The sequence below is a fragment of the Chrysochloris asiatica genome, unplaced genomic scaffold (genome assembly GCF_000296735.1).
Source record: "Chrysochloris asiatica unplaced genomic scaffold, ChrAsi1.0 scaffold00010, whole genome shotgun sequence".
In the NCBI taxonomy this organism is placed as follows: domain Eukaryota; kingdom Metazoa; phylum Chordata; class Mammalia; order Afrosoricida; family Chrysochloridae; genus Chrysochloris; species Chrysochloris asiatica.
This window is the reverse complement of record NW_006408528.1, coordinates 30,160,322-30,178,322: the sequence shown is the minus strand read 5'-3', so window position 1 is coordinate 30,178,322 and position 18,001 is coordinate 30,160,322. Positions and strand designations below refer to the sequence as shown.

The 18,001-nt window shown below is 36.9% G+C and overlaps 1 protein-coding gene and 1 pseudogene across 1 annotated transcript in view; both read right to left on the bottom strand.

Annotated features, from left to right (window-relative positions):
- GNAT3 (guanine nucleotide binding protein, alpha transducing 3) overlaps positions 1-3,282 on the bottom strand; it is a 75,468-nt gene extending 72,186 nt beyond the window's left edge. The window contains exon 1 of the mRNA XM_006834349.1: positions 3,088-3,282. Coding sequence (XP_006834412.1) covers positions 3,088-3,205 — 118 coding nt within the window. The 5' untranslated portion in view covers positions 3,206-3,282. The remainder of the gene's footprint in view (positions 1-3,087) is intronic.
- Positions 3,283-11,612: 8,330 nt separating this feature from the next.
- Positions 11,613-12,660, bottom strand: LOC102823394 (annotated as a pseudogene).
- Between the last annotated feature and the right edge of the window lie 5,341 nt (positions 12,661-18,001).

The following is an 18,001-nucleotide window of genomic DNA, read 5'->3' as shown; positions in this document are numbered from 1 at the left end:
ACGAAAGTTTGGAGAATGTCCGTTAATGAGAATGAAACCAGAGTTGTTGACTTTGTTTTTTAATTTATTGTGAATTGAGTGAAAGTTTACATGGGAAAACATCAGTTTTAAACTCATTGCTTCATTGCAATGATTACAGTTTCCTCCGTGCATCATCATTCAACAGTATTTGTGTCTATTCCTTGTTTTGTTTTCTGGATGTACACAAAAACACTCAGGAATATGTAATCATTTAAACAACTACAGGGCACATTCTGCAAGTCTGCCTTCTGGACAGCAGCGCACAGCCTTTCTCTTTCCATGAGTCCAAAGTCCTCAGCTGATATATTTTTCCATGCCCTCATCTCTGCCTCCATCTCTCCTGTCACTGCTTCTCTGAATAGAGTTCCACATTTCACTTATACCCTTCTCCCTTGATGGTCCTAAGGTCCTCTGTTCCTGGACTGTAGGATTAACTACTTCCCTCTTTTTGTTACAAAGCTTCTACATTTACAGTTGTGACAGTCCCAGTTAGTCATGATAACAATTACTCACTACTGAATCATAAGAATCTTACCCCATCTCTTTTCACCAGACCTGTCTAGACAAGGTGAATACTATTCAGTGGGGGTCTGCCTTCCCCCACATCCTGTGGAATAATACTCCCTCTTGAATACTTTTAAGCCGGTCACTTCATGCCTTTATTTGTTGTTGTTAAGTGTCGTCGAGTCGGTTCCGACCCATAGCAATCCTATACAGGATTTCCAAGGAGCAGCTGATGAGTTTGAACCACCAGCTTTGCAGTCTGATGCATTAACCCACAGAGCCACACTATGCCTTTATAGCCGCCCTCCCCATCCCCCCCAATTAGGTAACCAATGTCTAAATTGCTCGACCCTATCAACCTTGTATACAGAGGGAATAGGATTGATCCTTTATGTGCAGACTCCTTCCCTCTCAGTTGGTAAGACTTTGTTCTTGTGAAATTGACAATTGAACGATAGTACTTAGACACAAATAGAGTTCATAAGGGAAAATCTAGTCAGTTAAATGTTTTGACTATAATTAAAATAGGAAAATTTGACGAATTTTGTATAAATAAAGAGGTGGCTGAGAGATTGCCTATATTGTTGGAGCTAAATACACACAAAGTTAATGTGTAGTAATGATGAGTCCTGGTGTGGCACTGTGGATTAATGCACTGGGCTGCCAATCAGTTTGAATTACAAGTTTGGTGGTTCAAGCTCACCAGCTGCTCCTTGGAAACCCTATACAGGGTCCCGATGGGTCAAAATTGACTTGACAGCACTCAACAACAACAATGATGGGACTGAATGTGTGAAATTATGATTGTCGTGGGAAATTAAAGGATATAAATTTCCCGTTAAGGATTATTTTATATCTTGTCCAAAATATTATTCTTTCTTCTCTTCTAACCCACCACTTTAAACTAAAAAAATTGAGATATTGAAAACATAGGCTACTCTTTTGAAATGTTATTCAAAGAACAGATTTTAAAAAGCTATTTTGTCAACAATCTTATACCATTGTTCTTGATACAAAAAGAATACAAAATGCTTGGCTTCCCCACCCACTTTTTATTTGCTTTTATGATGCCCACATGAGTTCCACGCTAGAAAAAGTATATGTACGGATTTCATAATCACTTTACCAAGTCATTAAAGTCTAGGTGTGGTTACTTGCAAGATGGTTCATAAGTGTAGTTTACAGAATTATACACAAAGGAAGAAAACATTTCCTTTCCTTTCAAAAGAAAGTGCTGGAAATCTCACAGCTGTTTTGTGAGATGCTCTTGTCACTTGAGCAAATTGTTGTTGTTGGTAAGTGCAATTGAGTCATTTCTGACTCATAGCAAGCCTATGTAGGGTTTCCAAGGAGCGGCTGATGGGTTTGAACTGCCAACTTTGCCATTAACAGTCCAGTGCTTATCTTACAGCACCACACCAAGACTTCTGGAACAAATGAAGCACGGTAGAAAAACACTAAAAAAGCTGAGGATGTTTTGTTGTATTCAAAATTCTGGAATAAAGCAAAGTTATTGTATGCTATCACTAAGAGCAGAGACCGAGTGCAGGACTGATTCAGTTACTACTCTTGAATTCTTCCTTTTAAGGAGCTCTGGTGGTGTAATAGCTTATGTATTGGGCTTCTAACTGCAAAGTCAGCAGTTCAAATCCACCAGTTGCTCTGTGAGAGAAAGATGAAGCTTTCTTCTCCTTTAAAGATTTACAGCCTCTTGAAAACTATACCTCAACATTTCTATCAGTCTGACATACTTGATAGCATAACCACCACCAATCTCTTTTTATGGGCCTTTATTTTTATTTCAAAATCTATTTCTGTTTTCAGTGAACATTGTGTTATTTATTTATTTTTATATAGAGCAATTTGTAGCATATAGATGGTTTTAGTCTTTCAGCTCACTTTTGGTTAAACATCATACTGTGATTTGAGGGAATGAAAAGATAGAAGAGACATAACATTTCTGTCCTGAATTAATTATATAAGTATCCTAAAATGCTACAAATGAACTATTATTGAAGTATACAGAAAAGATCATGAATAATAGTTAGAAACCAGGGTAATATAATCAGCATAATTATGAATACCTTATTATTACTTCTTCTTAAATAGATTGAGTATAGTTGATTTTAACTGCACAAATAAATAAGTAACATACTAAAAATTTGGTCAAACAACAACATACATCTGTTCAAACAAAATAAGATTGACCTCTATAGCTTGTTAATTAAATAATTGTTTTTAATATCAAAAAGCTGACATTCAAGAATGATTAGGGTGCAATAAAATAATTAATGTATATGAATTTTCTTTTAATAATAAAAACCTTATTGACATAGGAAAATTGAGTCATTGGACAAATATTTGCTCATCTGCTTAAGAGAAAGACATGTAATAAAATACTAAACAGGAAATATTATTAAATATATACTGAGAGCATGTAAAGTCTAAGTTTCTGAACATATTTGCTAGTAAATTTCCTCTGTAGTACTATCACTTGAAATTACGTTGAGAAACATGAATAGAAAAAATCCATTTTTTGAAAGAAAAGGAGAAAAATTTTACCTAATAATAGCAATTTTACAGTTCTTGCGTCTCGTTCAGCATCTTCTTGAAGCTTTTTCTCCAGTTCTTTTGATCTTTTGGCAGACTCCTTACTCTCTGAACTAATTCCACTCCCCATCTTGTGGCTTCAGACACTCACTAGTTCATTCATTCAAACTTTCTTCAAATGTGAAGCACAGCTCTGGTTTTGAATAGATAATGCAAGAGCAATGTTCTGCTGAAGTATCCATCTGTTTTGACTAAGGAGATGCTTTCTAATCTGTCACCTGATCGAGGGGTAGAACATACATATAATCCTGATGCAAGCCAAAGAGGAAACTCATTATGCTTTCAAATTAAATGTCCACTCTGTCATATCTAAGAGAACTCGCTTATTTACCTTGAAGAATAGCACAAAATGACATAAATGGTTACAAAATCTATTTGATTCTGGAATTCAAATGGGACATTTCTTACTAATAGAATAATAGCAGTATTACTAATAAAAATGTGTCTTTAGTTGTTTTTTCCACAAATTCCTTATAATCACTCCTATATCACAATCAAAATATTTCTATTAAATTATCTAAAATCATAGTTTCTCTATGTTTAGATTTTGACTTAAAGTCAAAATCATTTTATTGGAAATCTCTTAGTATCTGCCAATTAATTATAAATCATCTTTAAAAAAAAGTGGAAGCAAGTAAGTGTAACTCTCACATTTATGTTAATTGTTTCACAATACAGACATATACTTCACTATATAATGCTTTAAATTTTTTTGTTTTAGTTTTATACAAACCATCCCTATAAATTGAGTTTTTATGGCATGTGAGAAAGTCAATCCATCAATATTAATTGAAGGCCCACTTGGTATACACCGTGAACTGTGATCTATTTAGGTAGTGCATTAACTCTTTGGAGCCACTAAGCAACAGCTGCCATGCTGGAAGAACTTTTATTGATTTGGTACCAAAGGGAACAAAAAGCAATGGTCTTGGAAACAGCGGGTCATTGGGTTCTTAAAAAGTAAAAACCATAAGTATCTGTATATATGTTTTACATCTTTTAAATACCCAATTAGATATTATGTACTCCTTCAATATATGCAGAATTGAGGGCAGTGATTTTTATTTTTTTATATGAAGCATAAAGCACTTAGTAGGTATTCAATCAATATTTTTCTTAAAATAAGAGTTGTCTCTGGTAGTATAGTTGGTTATATACTGGGCTGCTGACCACAAGGTCAACAGTTCAAACCTACCAGTCACTCCATAGGAGAAAGATGAGGCTTTCTGCTCCCATAAAGATTTATAGCAGCGGAAACCCTATACTGGCTTGAAGGCACATCACTACCACCACCACCATCATCACGTATAGTGACAGGCAAGCCTTTCAATGTGTGTTTTGGAATTTGTGAAAAAGCAGAAAATGCTAGAATACAGTCAGCCATCAATCTGTCAGTGATGTTCTTCTTGGTGGATCATGTGTGATGTTTGTACAGGTGGGTTTTTGCATTTTCATACAACAAGGAAATAGGCTTCCAGGTTAAATACATATTCCTGCTTTGTTTATTTTATTCACATAATATTAGGCTACAGTTACATAATCTAGTAAAAACTTTATGGATTTCACCCCTCCAAAGTCATGTTATGACAGTATTAGGATGTCAAAGGGGAGTATGCAAGGATTTGTGCAAATTGTATGGGATTGCTTTTACAATGCAAAGGACCTATCCCAAAGGCATGAGCCTCCCAAGTCTAGTTTATTTAAATTCACCCCAAAACAAAGAGTTGACCTTGCAGGAAGGTTTATTTTAATGCACACATTAAAATAAACCTCAATTTGGCTATTGCCTTCCTATAGAAATCAAATGCAGATAGTACACTGAATATTCAAGATTCTTGTGTGCTCCATAGCAACAATGGACCAACAGGATACTTAATATAATTTGCATTCAGGCAGACCTACCCAATAACCTTATAGTGGGACTATAACCTGGCTTTGAAAGAGTATGAATTTTAGTAAAAGTAGCTAAGCTGAGTTACTGAGTAAAACTGACCAACTCACAGGGAAGAAGTACTATATGCTGTTTGTTTCTGCATGTGTACAAATTGTGAATGTTCATTGATTTTTGTAATCCAAAATATTAAGCCCTCAACTTTGTAAGATTATGATGTTATTCTTTTTTCTTCAGCGGCTAAAATCTTCTGTACATAAAATTTGAGATGTGTCTGTGCTAGGGGAGAGAAGCAGTGGAGAGTTAGGGAGAAGATAAAGTTTCCTTTTCAGTCCTCTCCCCTGGGAGCTTGGGAAACGGTATCACTAATGAGCTGGGGTTGTTAATGCTGCCATTAGCCAATGTTACTCCACTTAGGGATATAGCTTCTGGACCTAAGAAAATGATGAAAATAGAATCATAAATTCAACTAGATCAGGGGTAATATCTTAACTATTTGCATGCCCTCCCCTGTATTTGACAAAGTATAAACCATAGAAAATAGTTAGTAAATGATTTCTTGCTGGTAAATTTGTAGAAAACTGAAGCACTTTTTATTTTAGTGCTCTGCTGAGGTACACAGTATGTTTGGGTTTTCTATACAAGGTTCATTGCCATGTCTGGACTAGCTCAGCAGATTGGAAAATTTAGATTGGCTTGAACAAGTAATAAAATTCCATTTGTTTGTCTGAAATATTGTCAATATATACAGTTGTGACTATTAGTTCAGCATTCCAAACCATTTACTTAATCTTAAAAAGAATGCCAACCCATTGTTAGTTCTATAAAATAAAAATAATAAAGGTATGGGAGAAACACTAACATCCTATTATATTGTTATGTGCCATCAAGTCCATAGGAACTCATAGAGACCCTCTCTAGCTTTGTGCAACAGAATGAAACCTGCAGAGTCTGCGTGAACCTCATAATCGTTGTACCTTTGAGACCATGGTGCAACCACTGTGTCAATCCATCTTCTGGGGGTCTTCCTCTTTTTCTTTCCCTTTATCAATCATGATATCCACTTCATCAAATATGATATCCTATCTAGGGACTACTACTGCCTGATAATATGTCCAAAGTATGAGAGATGAACTCTGTCCATTCTGGCTTTCAAAGAGTATTCTGGCTGTACGTCTTCCAACACAGATCTGTTTGTTCTGTTTTGTAATCCATAATACTTTTAATATTCTTATTCAACACCATAACTCAAACGCATTAATTCTTCTATGGTCTTCCTTATTCACTGCTCAACGTTCACATGCATATGAGGTTCTTGAAAATACCATGGTTTGCATTTGGCACACCTTAGTCCTCAAACTGACATCTTTGCTCTTGAGCACTTTAAAGAGGTCTTGTGCAGTAGATTTGCCTAATGCAATGCGTCCTTTGATTTCTTGATTGCTGTTTCCATGGTTGTAGATAATTGATCTAAGTATTTGATAACTTCAAACTTTTCTCCATTTATCTTGATGTTGTTTATTGATCCCATGGTGTGGATTTTTATTTTCTTTACATTGAGGTGCAACCCATTCTGAAGGCTGTGGTCTTTGATCTTCATCAGAAAGTGTTTTAAATCTTCTCTGCTTTTAGCAAACAAGGTGTTATCATCAGCATATCACTGTGGTTGTTGTTAGGTGCCACCGAGAGTACCAACTCATAGCGACAATATGCACAGCAGAAGGAAACAATGCCCGATCCTGGCACAGCTTCACTATCATTGCCACACTTGAGCCCATTGATGCTGCCACTTTGCCAATCCATCTTGCTGGGGTCTTCCTCTTTTTCTCTTACCCTCCATCCTACCAAATACGATATCCTTCTCCAGAAACTGGACCCTCCTGACAATATGTCCGAAGTATGAGAGATGAAGTTTGGCTATCCTGGCCTCCAAGGAGCACTCTGACTGCACTTCTTCCAACACATATCTGTTGGTTCTTTTGGCAGCCCATGGAACTTTCAATATTCTCCTCCAACACCATAACCCAAATGCATCAATTCTTCTACTGTCTTCCTTATTCACTGCCCAGCTTTCACATACATGTGAGGTTATTGAAAATACCATGACTTGGGTCAAGTGCACCTTAGTCCTCAAGCTGACATCTTTGCTCTTCAACACTTTAAAAAGGTTTTGTGCAGCAGATTTGCCTAATACAATAGGTCGTTTGATTTCATGACTGCTGCTTCCATGAGTGTTGATAGTTAATCCAAGAAGAATGAAGTCCTTGACAAATTCAAACTTTTCTCCGTTGATAAGAATGTTGTTGATTGGTCTAGTGGTGAGGATTTTTGTTTTCTTGACATTGAGATGCAATCCATATGGAAGGCTGTGCTCTTTGAGTTCATCAGTAAATGTTTTAAGTCCTCTTCACTTTCAGCAATCAAGTTTGTATCATCTGCATATCGCAGGTTGTTAATGAGTCTTCCTCCAAACCTGATGCCACATTTTTCTTCATGTAAGCCAGATTCTAGGATGATTTGTTCAGCATGCAGTTTGAATAAGTATGATGAAAGAATACAACCCTGTTACACAACTTTCTTATTTTAAACCATTCAGTGTTCCCATGTTCTATTCAAACAACTGCCTCTTGGTCCATGTACAGATTCCTCATGAACACAGTTAAGTGTTCTGGAACACTCATACTTTACAATGTTGTCCATAGCTTGTCACAACCGAAAGCCTTTGCATAGTCAATAAAGCACAGGTAAATATCTTTCTGATATTCTTTGCATTCAGCCAAGATCCATCGAACATCAGCGATTATATCCCTCATTCCACGGCCTCTTCTGAATCCAGCTTGAACCTCTGGAAGTTCTTTGTTAATGTATGCCTGTAGCCATTTCTGTATTACTTTTAGTAAAACTTTACTCGAATGGGTTATCAAAGATATTATCTGATGAATTCCACATTCTGTTGGGTCACCTCTCTTTGGAATGGGCACATATATGGATCTCTTCCAATCAGTCGGCCAGATAGTTGTCTTCCAAATTTCTTGGCAGAGATGAGTGAGTGCCTCCTGTGCCGCCTCACTTTCTTGAAAGATTTCAATTTTTATTCCATCAATTCCTGGTGCCTTGTTCTTTGCCAATTCCTTCAATGCATCTTGGACTTCTTCCTTCAGTATCATTGGCTCTTAATGATATGCTACCTCTTGAAACAGTTGAACATCAACCATTTCCTTTTGGTACAGTGACTCTATTTCTTCCATCTTCTTTTGATGCTTTCTGTATAATTCAATAATTTGCCCAGAGAATCCTTCAATAACAAAAGTCAAGGCTTGGATTTTTTCTTTAGTTCCCCCAGCTTGAGAAATGCTGAGTGTGTTCTTCCTTTATGGTTTTCTGATTCCAGATCTTTGCACATTTTGTTGTAATATTTGCCTTTATCTTCTGGAGCTGATCTTTGAAATTTTCTGTTCAGCTCTTGTACTTCCTCATTTCTTACATTTGCTTTAGCACTTCTACTCTGGAGAGCAAGTTTCAGTGTCTCTTCTGACATCCATTTTGACCTTTTCCTTCTTTCTTGTCTTCTTAATGACTTTTTGCTTTCTGCCTGTATGATGTTCTTGATGTCATCCCACAACTCTTCTGGTCTTTGGTCTTTAGTGTTTAATGTATCAAATCTCTTTTTCAGATGATCTCTAAATTCAGGTGGGATATTCAAGGTCATACGTTGGAGCTTTTCTATCATCTCTTTCCTCAACTGTAGTTAATTTGATTTCTTTGTTTTCCATCTGGTAAGGTCCATGTGTATAGTTGTCTCTTATGCTGTCTAAAGAAGGTATTTGAAATGAACAAATCATTGGCTTTGCCAAATTCCATCATGTGTTCTCCAGCATCATTTCTATCACCAAGGCCATATTTTCCAACTACTAATCCTTCCTCTTTGCTCCCAACCTTTGCATTCCAATCACCAGTAATGATCAATACATCTTGATTGCATGTTTGGTCACTTTCATTCAGATTGAAGAAGTTGGTGGAATTCTTCTAACTCATCCTCAATGACTTTAGTGGTTGGTGCATAAATTTGAATAATAGTGATATTAACTGGGCTTCCCTGTAGCGTATGGATATTATCCTATCACAGACAGCGTTGTACCTCATGACTGATCTAGATATGTTCTTTTTGACGATGAATGCAATATCGTTCCTCTTCAATTTGTCATTCCCGTCATAGTAAACCATGTGGTTGTCAGATTCAAAGTGGCCAATACCAGTCCATTTCATCTCACTAATGCCTAAGATGCCTATGTTTATTTGTTCCATTTCATTTTTGATAATTTATAAATTTCCTAGATTCATACTTCATACATTTCATGTTCCGATTATTAATGGACACTTATAGCTGTTTCTCTTCATTTTGAGTTGTGCCGCATCAGCAAATGAAGGTCCCGCGGGCTTTTTTCCCACAGGCTTTATTCCATTCACGTCATCATGGTCAACTCTAGTTTCAGGAGGCAGCTCTTCCCCAGTCACATTTTGAGTGTCTTCCAACCTGAGGTGCTCATTTTCTGGCACTATATCTGACAGTGTTTCTCTGCTATTCATAAGGTTTTCAGTGACTAAATATTTGGAAGTAGTTCATCACTCCTTTTTCCTAGTCTGTCTTCATCTGGAAGCTCATCTGAAATCTGTCCACCATGGGTGACCCTGCTGGTGTTTAAAATACTGGTTGCATAGCTTCCAGAATCACAGCAACTCACAAGCTACCACAGTACTACAAACTATTTGTTAACAAGTCTTTCTCTAAATCTGATTCCATGTTCATCTTCATATAATCAAGATTCATGGATTACGTTCTCAGCATACAGATTGACTAAGTATGGTGAAAGAATACAGCCCTATGGCATACTTCCCATAATTTATAAACCATTCAGTGTTCCCTTGTTATGTTTGAACAACTGTCTCTTGGTTTATGTACAGGTTCCTCATGAGCACAATTAAGTGTTCAGAATACTCATTCTCCCCAATGTTGTCCATAGCTTGTTATGACCCACACAATTGAAAGTTTTTGCATAGTTCATAAAGCACAGTAAACATCTTGCTGGCATTCTCTGCTTTAGCAAAGATTCATCTGTTGTCAGCAATTGTATCCCTTGTTCCACCTCCTCATTTGAATCCAGTTTGAATCTCTGGCAGTTCTCAATGTATGATTGCAGCCTGTTTTGTATTATCTTTGGCAAAATTTTACTTGGATTTGATATTAATGATACTGTCTGATCTGACATTCTGTTACCTGTCTTCGGAATGGGCAGAAATCTTCCAAATTTCTTGACATATACGAGTAAGTGCCTCCAGTGCTTCATCAGTTTGTTGAAAGATTTCAATTTGTATTTCCATCAATTCCTCGAGCCTAGTTCTTTGCCAATGCCTCCTATGCACCTTGGACTTCCTCCTTCAGTATCATTGGCGCTTGATCATTTGCTAACTGTTGAAGTGGTTGATCATCGATCATTTCTTTTTGACAGAGTGACTGTATTTCTTCCATCTTCTTTTGATGCTTTCTGCATCATTCTGTATTTTGCCCATTGAATTCTTCAATATTTCAAGTTGATGCTTGAAATTTTTCTTCAATTTCCTCTGCTTGAGATGTGCTGCATGTGTTCTTTCCTTCTGGTTTTCTACCTACTGGCCTTAGCACATTTTGCTATGGTACTTGAATTTGTCCTCGTGAGCTGACCTTTGAAATTTTCTATTTAGAGCTTTTATTTTCACATTTCTTACATTTGTTTTAGCACTTATACATTAGAAAGCATGTTTCAGAGTCTCTTCTGACATCCATTGTGGTATGTTCCTTCTTTCTTGTCTTTTTAATGACCTTTACTTTCTTCCTGTATGATGTTCTTAATGTCATCCCACAACTCATCTGGTCTTCATTCTTTAGTGTCTAATTCACTATATCTATTCTTCAAATGATCTCTAAATTCAGGTGGGATATTCAAGGTCATACGTTGTCTCTTGAGAACTTGTTTTCATTTTCTTCAGCTTCAGCCTGAATTTGTATGTGTTCAATTGATGATCTGGTCCACAGCCTACCCCTGGCCTTGTTTTGGCTGATGGTATGGAGCATTTACACTGTCATTTAAAATTTTTTTTCTTAAATGCCAAAAATATGCATATTTTATTCCAGCTTTGGGATATGCAAAAAAAAAGGGGGGTGGAGTGGGAACATCCTTTTATACAGCATTCTAATTTAATTAACATTAATTTAAAAACCTATACAGCAAATATATTTGTGTATATACATATATATTTTCATATTTTAGTCTCATCATTGTCCATGCCTTAATTCCATTTTAGTCTATTATAAATATCCTTCAAAAATCATAAAATGCACCCAAATACCAGCATCTCCTTATCAATCATTCAATACTGTTTGGACTGCATTCAATTTGTGTAATGATCACATATGAAATTGGTCAAACTGTACATTACAAGATGTAAGGGAAATTTTTATGTTTTAAATTATGCTGTATGTGTCACAGGTTACCCATTACATGATTTTTCATCATTATTTGCAATCTTGAAGTTTTCTATGCAGTCTATTTCAGTCTCTAGTGCTGTCCATAATTACATCTTCTGGATGGGACTACCTGTGATCCATGAGCTTGGGGTCAGGCATAAACTGTGTAGCACCTGAGCTGGGTTCTGATTTGGTCTTTGTTTGAGAGCTAACTTCTGTTGGCAAAGGCACTGAATGTTTCAGTACTTGAGTTTTCTGTAGAAATTTCTATTTTGGTATGACTTCCTACCTTAGTTTTTCCATTAGGTTCAGGGAGTGATTCTTTGTGTTGCTTTTTGTCAATGATGATTTAACTGCTTCATAAATGTGCTGGCTTCCATCATATGTCTTTTACCCAGCTACCTTTGCAATTAGTGCTGACTGAACTGGGTAGCAAATAATTGCTTCTAAAGTGGCTAGTCCCAAGGGATACACAATTTTCTTAAATCTAGAACTTTTTCTTGTTGAAATAAAGCTGGTCAATCCTGAAACAGTAATCACTCCAATTTTGGGAAGAAACTCTCCAGGTGTATTCTTCAGATAAACATATGCATCTTACCCTTTGGTTCTTTGAATGGCTACATATTTCTGAGTGCTTCAGTGTACATAAAAAAAAAAAAAAAAAGAGGGATTGGAACCAAATACTGTTGAATGATGATGCATGGAGGAGATTGAAATCATTGCAATGAAACGAAATAAGATAGAATGGGTGTAAAGCTGATGCTCTCCCATGTAAACTATCACTCAAGTAATGATAAAAACTTACTTAAAAACAAAACCAAAAAAATTACTTATGCATTGTTTCCAAATTGTACTGTATCCACTAGCTCATTTTTCCCAAAGACATATACACCCTTCCACTAGCCAATGTATCCACCATCGTATTTTGGATGGAAGCAAAGCCCAATTGCAAATGACTTGGCTGCTCTTCAACATATTTAGACTGCTGAAGTGGTGCAGTATATATGGGGAGCTGCTCTGGTTTCAGTAGCTGCTTTTTAGATTCCTCTTCTTTGGCTGCAAATACACTTGTAGATGCACAGAGCAGACCTGTAGGCATGGTTGTTAACTTTCCCATCTTAACGACCGCCATTCCTGTGACTCTTTCCGCCAATGTTTTTACTGAGCTTCACTGTCTTTTTGCACAGACATAGTCAATTTGATTTCTGCATATTCCATCTGGTGATGCCCATATGCATAGTAGTTTTTATGTTGTTTAAAAAAGGTATTTGCAAGGAAGAAGTCATTGTTCTTATAAAATTCTGTCATGTGATCTCCAGCATCATTTCTATTACCAAGGTCATATTTTCCAATTACTGATGCTTTTTATTGGTTTCCAAACTTTGCATTCCAATCACCAGTAACAATTGCAGACTGTAGAAGTTGATAAAATTCTTTAATATCATCCCACAGGCTTTAGTGCTTGACACATAAATTTGAATAATAGTGGTTTTCACTGGTCTTCCATGTAGGTGTATGGCTAATATCCTATCATAGAGAGCATTGTACTTTAAGACAAATCTTTAACTATTCTTTTTTAATATGAATGTGTCACCATTCCTCTTCCATTTGTCTTTCTTAGCATAGTTGTTGTTGTCGTTGTTAATGTGCCATTGAATCGGTCTGACCTATAGCAACCCCATATAGGGTTTCCTAGGAGCAGCTGGTGAGCATGAACCTTCGGCCTTGTGGATCAAACTGACTTTGTAGTCCAGTGCATTAACCCACAGCAACATACCAGGACTCCTGGCACAGTAAACCATGTGATTTTCAGATTCAAATGGCCAATGTCAGTCCATTTCAGCTTACTAAGGAATATTTATATTTATGTGTTCCATTTAATTTTTGACAATTTCCAATTATCCTAGATTCCTACTTCATGCATTCCATGTTCTGAATATTAATGGATATTTATAGCTCTTTCTCTTCATTTTGAGTTGTGCCCCCATCAGCCAAAGAAGTCCTGAAGGCTTTAATCCATTGGTGTCAACTGTACGTGGAGGAGGCATCTTCCCCCAGTCCTATTTTGAGTGCCTTCTGACCTGAGGGGCTCATTTTCTGGCACTATATCTGACAATTTTCTGGTGCTTTTTATCATGTTTCACTATTCAATATTCTGATGCCATTGAGAGTGTTCCTCTGCTATTCATAAGTTTTTCAGTGACTAAATATTTGCAAGTAGTTTGTCTCTCCTTCTTCCTAGACTTTCTTCTTCCAGAAACTCATCTGAAACCTGTCACCATTGGCAACTTTGTTGGAATTAAAATATTGGTAGCATAACCTCCAAAATTACCAACACGCAAGTCAACACGGTATGACAAACTGACAGATGAGTGGTGGAACATCATATTATAGTTCTCTATATTGGCATGTTAAAAGATACAGACTACCCTATGTGCACTTAGAGAGAGACACACAGAAACGTGTGCATATGCCTTTGCACACACACAGAAAGCAAGAGAGATTATTTTGGAACAATGTGGTATTTTGAATAATAATTGGGAATGAATTCATAAGAACTTTTTTTTTTTTTTTTTTTTTTTAACATCACTGCATTTGGCTGAATGGGATTATCTTTACTTGGCACTGGTCTTTGTAAGAAAGAAAATGAGTTTGGAGTCAAGTACATAGAATAAGTCCTCACCTCTAATAATCACTGAACTGTCATGGAGGATATGTAGATTCCTAATGCTGTTTTTGATCTGGGTTTCTATGGAATTTGAAAATAGGGACATTATTCTTATCAAAGTTTGAGTAATCACTGTTTAGGATCACATTTATGATTTGACAACATATAACTTCAACTGACACCATTATTTGCCACCTGCTTTAAATACTGAGATTTCCATTTGCTTTATTTGAAATCTCTCTTTTGCCAGCATTACCTAGACTTCTATGTCATAAAATAGGATTTCTCCTGAGGTTGTTACATGTGATTGATTTCAATGGAATGATTTCAATCTGGTGGAAATTGTCAAGACAGACGGCTTCTGTATTATTCCTTATTCTATTCTCATATGTTATAGGAGGTGTTGACTTCAGGCATTGGGTCCCTGGGTAGTTTGAGTCCTGGCTGCCTTAACAATGACCTTTATCCTTGTATATTCCCATGAGACTTGAGGCAAACCATTCCTTCTTTGCTAATGGCACTCAAATTTGCACTCCTGGGAGGCCTTAGCATGGTATTTCCTCCAGAGATTTCATGCCTTTTGGGGCTGCCTAAGAGCAATTCTTTGATCTTGAGGGAATAGAGAAAAAAAACTAGCTGTTTCAAGTTAGTGCTGCATTCAGACAGTGTAATAGGTATACATTATCAGCATTAAGCAGATCTTATGTGTTCAAAGCTAAATCAAATAATGCTCTTTTTTTTCATAGGGGTTGATTGCTGCCTTTACTAGCTCTACGTACTTGTCTTAGTGGATTAGGATATAATTAAATGTAATTTTTTGAAACCTTAAGAAAAGTATGAAAATCTCCATTGACAAACCAGAAGCAAGTCAAGTGTTTTTCTGGTCCTAAATTCTCAGTTTCGTTTCAGATTTTAAAAACATATTTCTTTAAGACAATATTTCCATTCTAACTCCCTTAACCTTATTTCTCAATAACTTCAGTCCAAATTGTTGCAATATTGTATTTCCTTATATTATGCTCTATGCTGTCCCTGTTTAACCTGTACAATTATGCCAGGCTAAACACAAATTTCATCATTATGGCCTACTTGCTGAAAAAGCAAATAGTTTCCTATTTATTACTGCCTCATACTTTGGACATATTGTCAGGAGGGATCAGTCACTGGAGAAGGATATCATGTTTGGTAAGGTGGAGGGTCAGAGAAAAATAGAAAGACCCCCAGCATGATGGATTGGCAAAGTGGCAGCATCAATGGGCTCAAGTGTGGCAACAATTGTGAGGTTGGCCCAGGACCTGGTAGTGTTTCATTCTGTTGTGCATAGGGTTGCTATAAGTCGGTACCAACAACAACAACAATCACCCATCTGGTCATTCTTTATAAAATCCTAAGAGGAATTTCCTGCCACTCAGTTGTTCATGCCTTATTCAATAGACATGATACTTTCCAGTGACCTTGTCCTGTAGTTCTTTTCTGTTTATTGGCTCTAAGCTGAGAATAAGTAGAAGAAAATACTGTTTATTGAAATAATTAGTGAATATTGTTGTTAAGTGCTGTTGAGTTGGATCCAGGGAGGGCTTAGGATTTCCCAGGAGCAGCTGGTGGATTTGAACCACCAACCTTGCAGTTAGTAATTCAGTGTTTACCCTACAGAGCCTCACCAGGACTCCAGTTAATGAATGTTGTTGTTGTTTTCAAGTGCCATAGAGTCGGTTCCAATTCATAGCAACCCCTGTATAGAGTTTCCAAGGAGTGACTGGAGAGTTTGAACTGCCGATGTTGTAGTTCAAACTGATCTTGCAGTTCAATGTTTTTTTCCCACAGCACAATACTAGGACCCCAATTAATGAATTTTAGGTGATTAATAGATATATGACATTTTCCAGGTCTTTTGCTCTGTCTTGGAAATGTCTTTTTCTTCCTAAATTCTGGCCAAATGTGGAAAAAGTATCTGTGTAATTATAGAAATTCATTCATTCAACAATTGATCTGTTGCTAGACATAGATGATTCAGCAGTTAAAAATAATAGTGAAAGGTACTTGCCCTTATAGATTTTAATTTTTGTGAGTGTGTGTGTCGGGGGGGGGATTAATTATACCATCTAGAATTATAGGTGGTAACATGTGCACAGGGGAAAAAACAGGAAAAGGTGGCAGGAGTTTGGGGGTGGTTTGGGGATGGGAGACTAGTGTTTTAGGTAACATGTCATGGAAAGACCACACTGAAAAGGTAACTTAAAAAAAAAAAAAATCTCATTACTTAGAAACTTAATATGGAAAAACGTGACTAAGAAGTTTATTGAAAAGTGCTCTCTTTGGAACACCCACGTAAGGAAGTGAGAGAAACAATATTACATAGAGTGAGAGGTTGGATTGCTATGTAGTTTCAACAGAGAACTTGGCCAAATCTATGGGAAAATTTAAAGCTGAGAAAGGTCCTTCAGATTTATACCAAAATGAGGCAAGTAGACTGGACCTTTGTATCCTCTTGGGAGAGGAACAAATTTAGGTAAGGATGATCCCTTTGGCTAAGGATAATTTTTAGCAGGAACTCACCTGTGATCTATCAGCTGAGTAAAAGATCTCAAGAGATCATTTTAGAGGAGTTATCTGGACAGTCCACCCCTTGTACCATTTAGATGCAGTTGCTTAATTTTGCAAGATAACCACATCTGGGGATGTCACTGGGTCCTGGTTACTCTTTTTCCTGCTGTAAATTACAACAATAAACTTAATGGAAAAAAACTACAGCCCTTGAAAGTACTTGTCTTAAGACTGTAACTATTACTTTTCACCATTCTACTTAATTACCCAGTCTAGATTTACCTCAACCTGGATTAGTACCTAGCATTATCAGTTGCCCATATTTCTTACAATGGAGGGGCTTACTAGGATGTGGGACTCCTGGGGTGGCCCTATAGAATAAACACTGGACTATTAACCTCAAGGTCAGTGGTTCAAACCTACCTGCTGCTCCTTGGAAACCCTATACAGGGTTGCTGTGAGTCAGGATTGACTCTAAGGCATTTAACAACAATAACAATTGGAATGTGAGACTTTCAGTTTTGAAACTGGGACAGTCATTGGCAAACTCCTAGTTTTCCTAAGACTAAGGAATTTCTCTGAGTGTGAGATTCAGTGCTAAAACTAGAAACATCCTGAGCAAGCTGGGAAGACTTGGTCAAATGACTAGCATTTGTGTTTTTGTAGGTGGCTTGTCTGTTGGTGGTGACCTAGATTGTTATCACTGAGTGTTTTATGCCCCTTGTCACCACACCTTTCTCAGGCTGTGACTGCTATCTGTTTCTCCTTTCACACTGAGATAGAACAAATGTTTTTACTGGATCAATGGTACTTTGATGCTGCATTAATTTTCTCCAGCAAAGATGCTATAATAGAGCAATTGCAACAGAGACTACCACTGAGGTCAGTCTTCATTCACTACACTGCCATCTTCCAGGATCCATCTGGTTCATAGAGCTAGTCTCTTAAATTAAATAGGACTTGATGTGGTCAACTGTTCCTAAATTCTTTACATATTTCATCATGATAGCAATTTCTACTATTTTCCTTAGATTGTAATACTGACTTTGGTTTAGTTTCTTGGCTGGGCACTGGAAGTGGGAGTGGGGAGGTTCCATTTGTCATTCTTCACTCAGTTCTAGCTCTTACTGCCATGAAAACAATGCAGGGTTCTGCCATATATATCCATTCCAATGAAATATTCAGAAACTCGAAAAATGACTACTGACTTGCCTATGGACCCACTGTATCCACAGCAAGCTGGGCCTAGTCTAAGACTCAA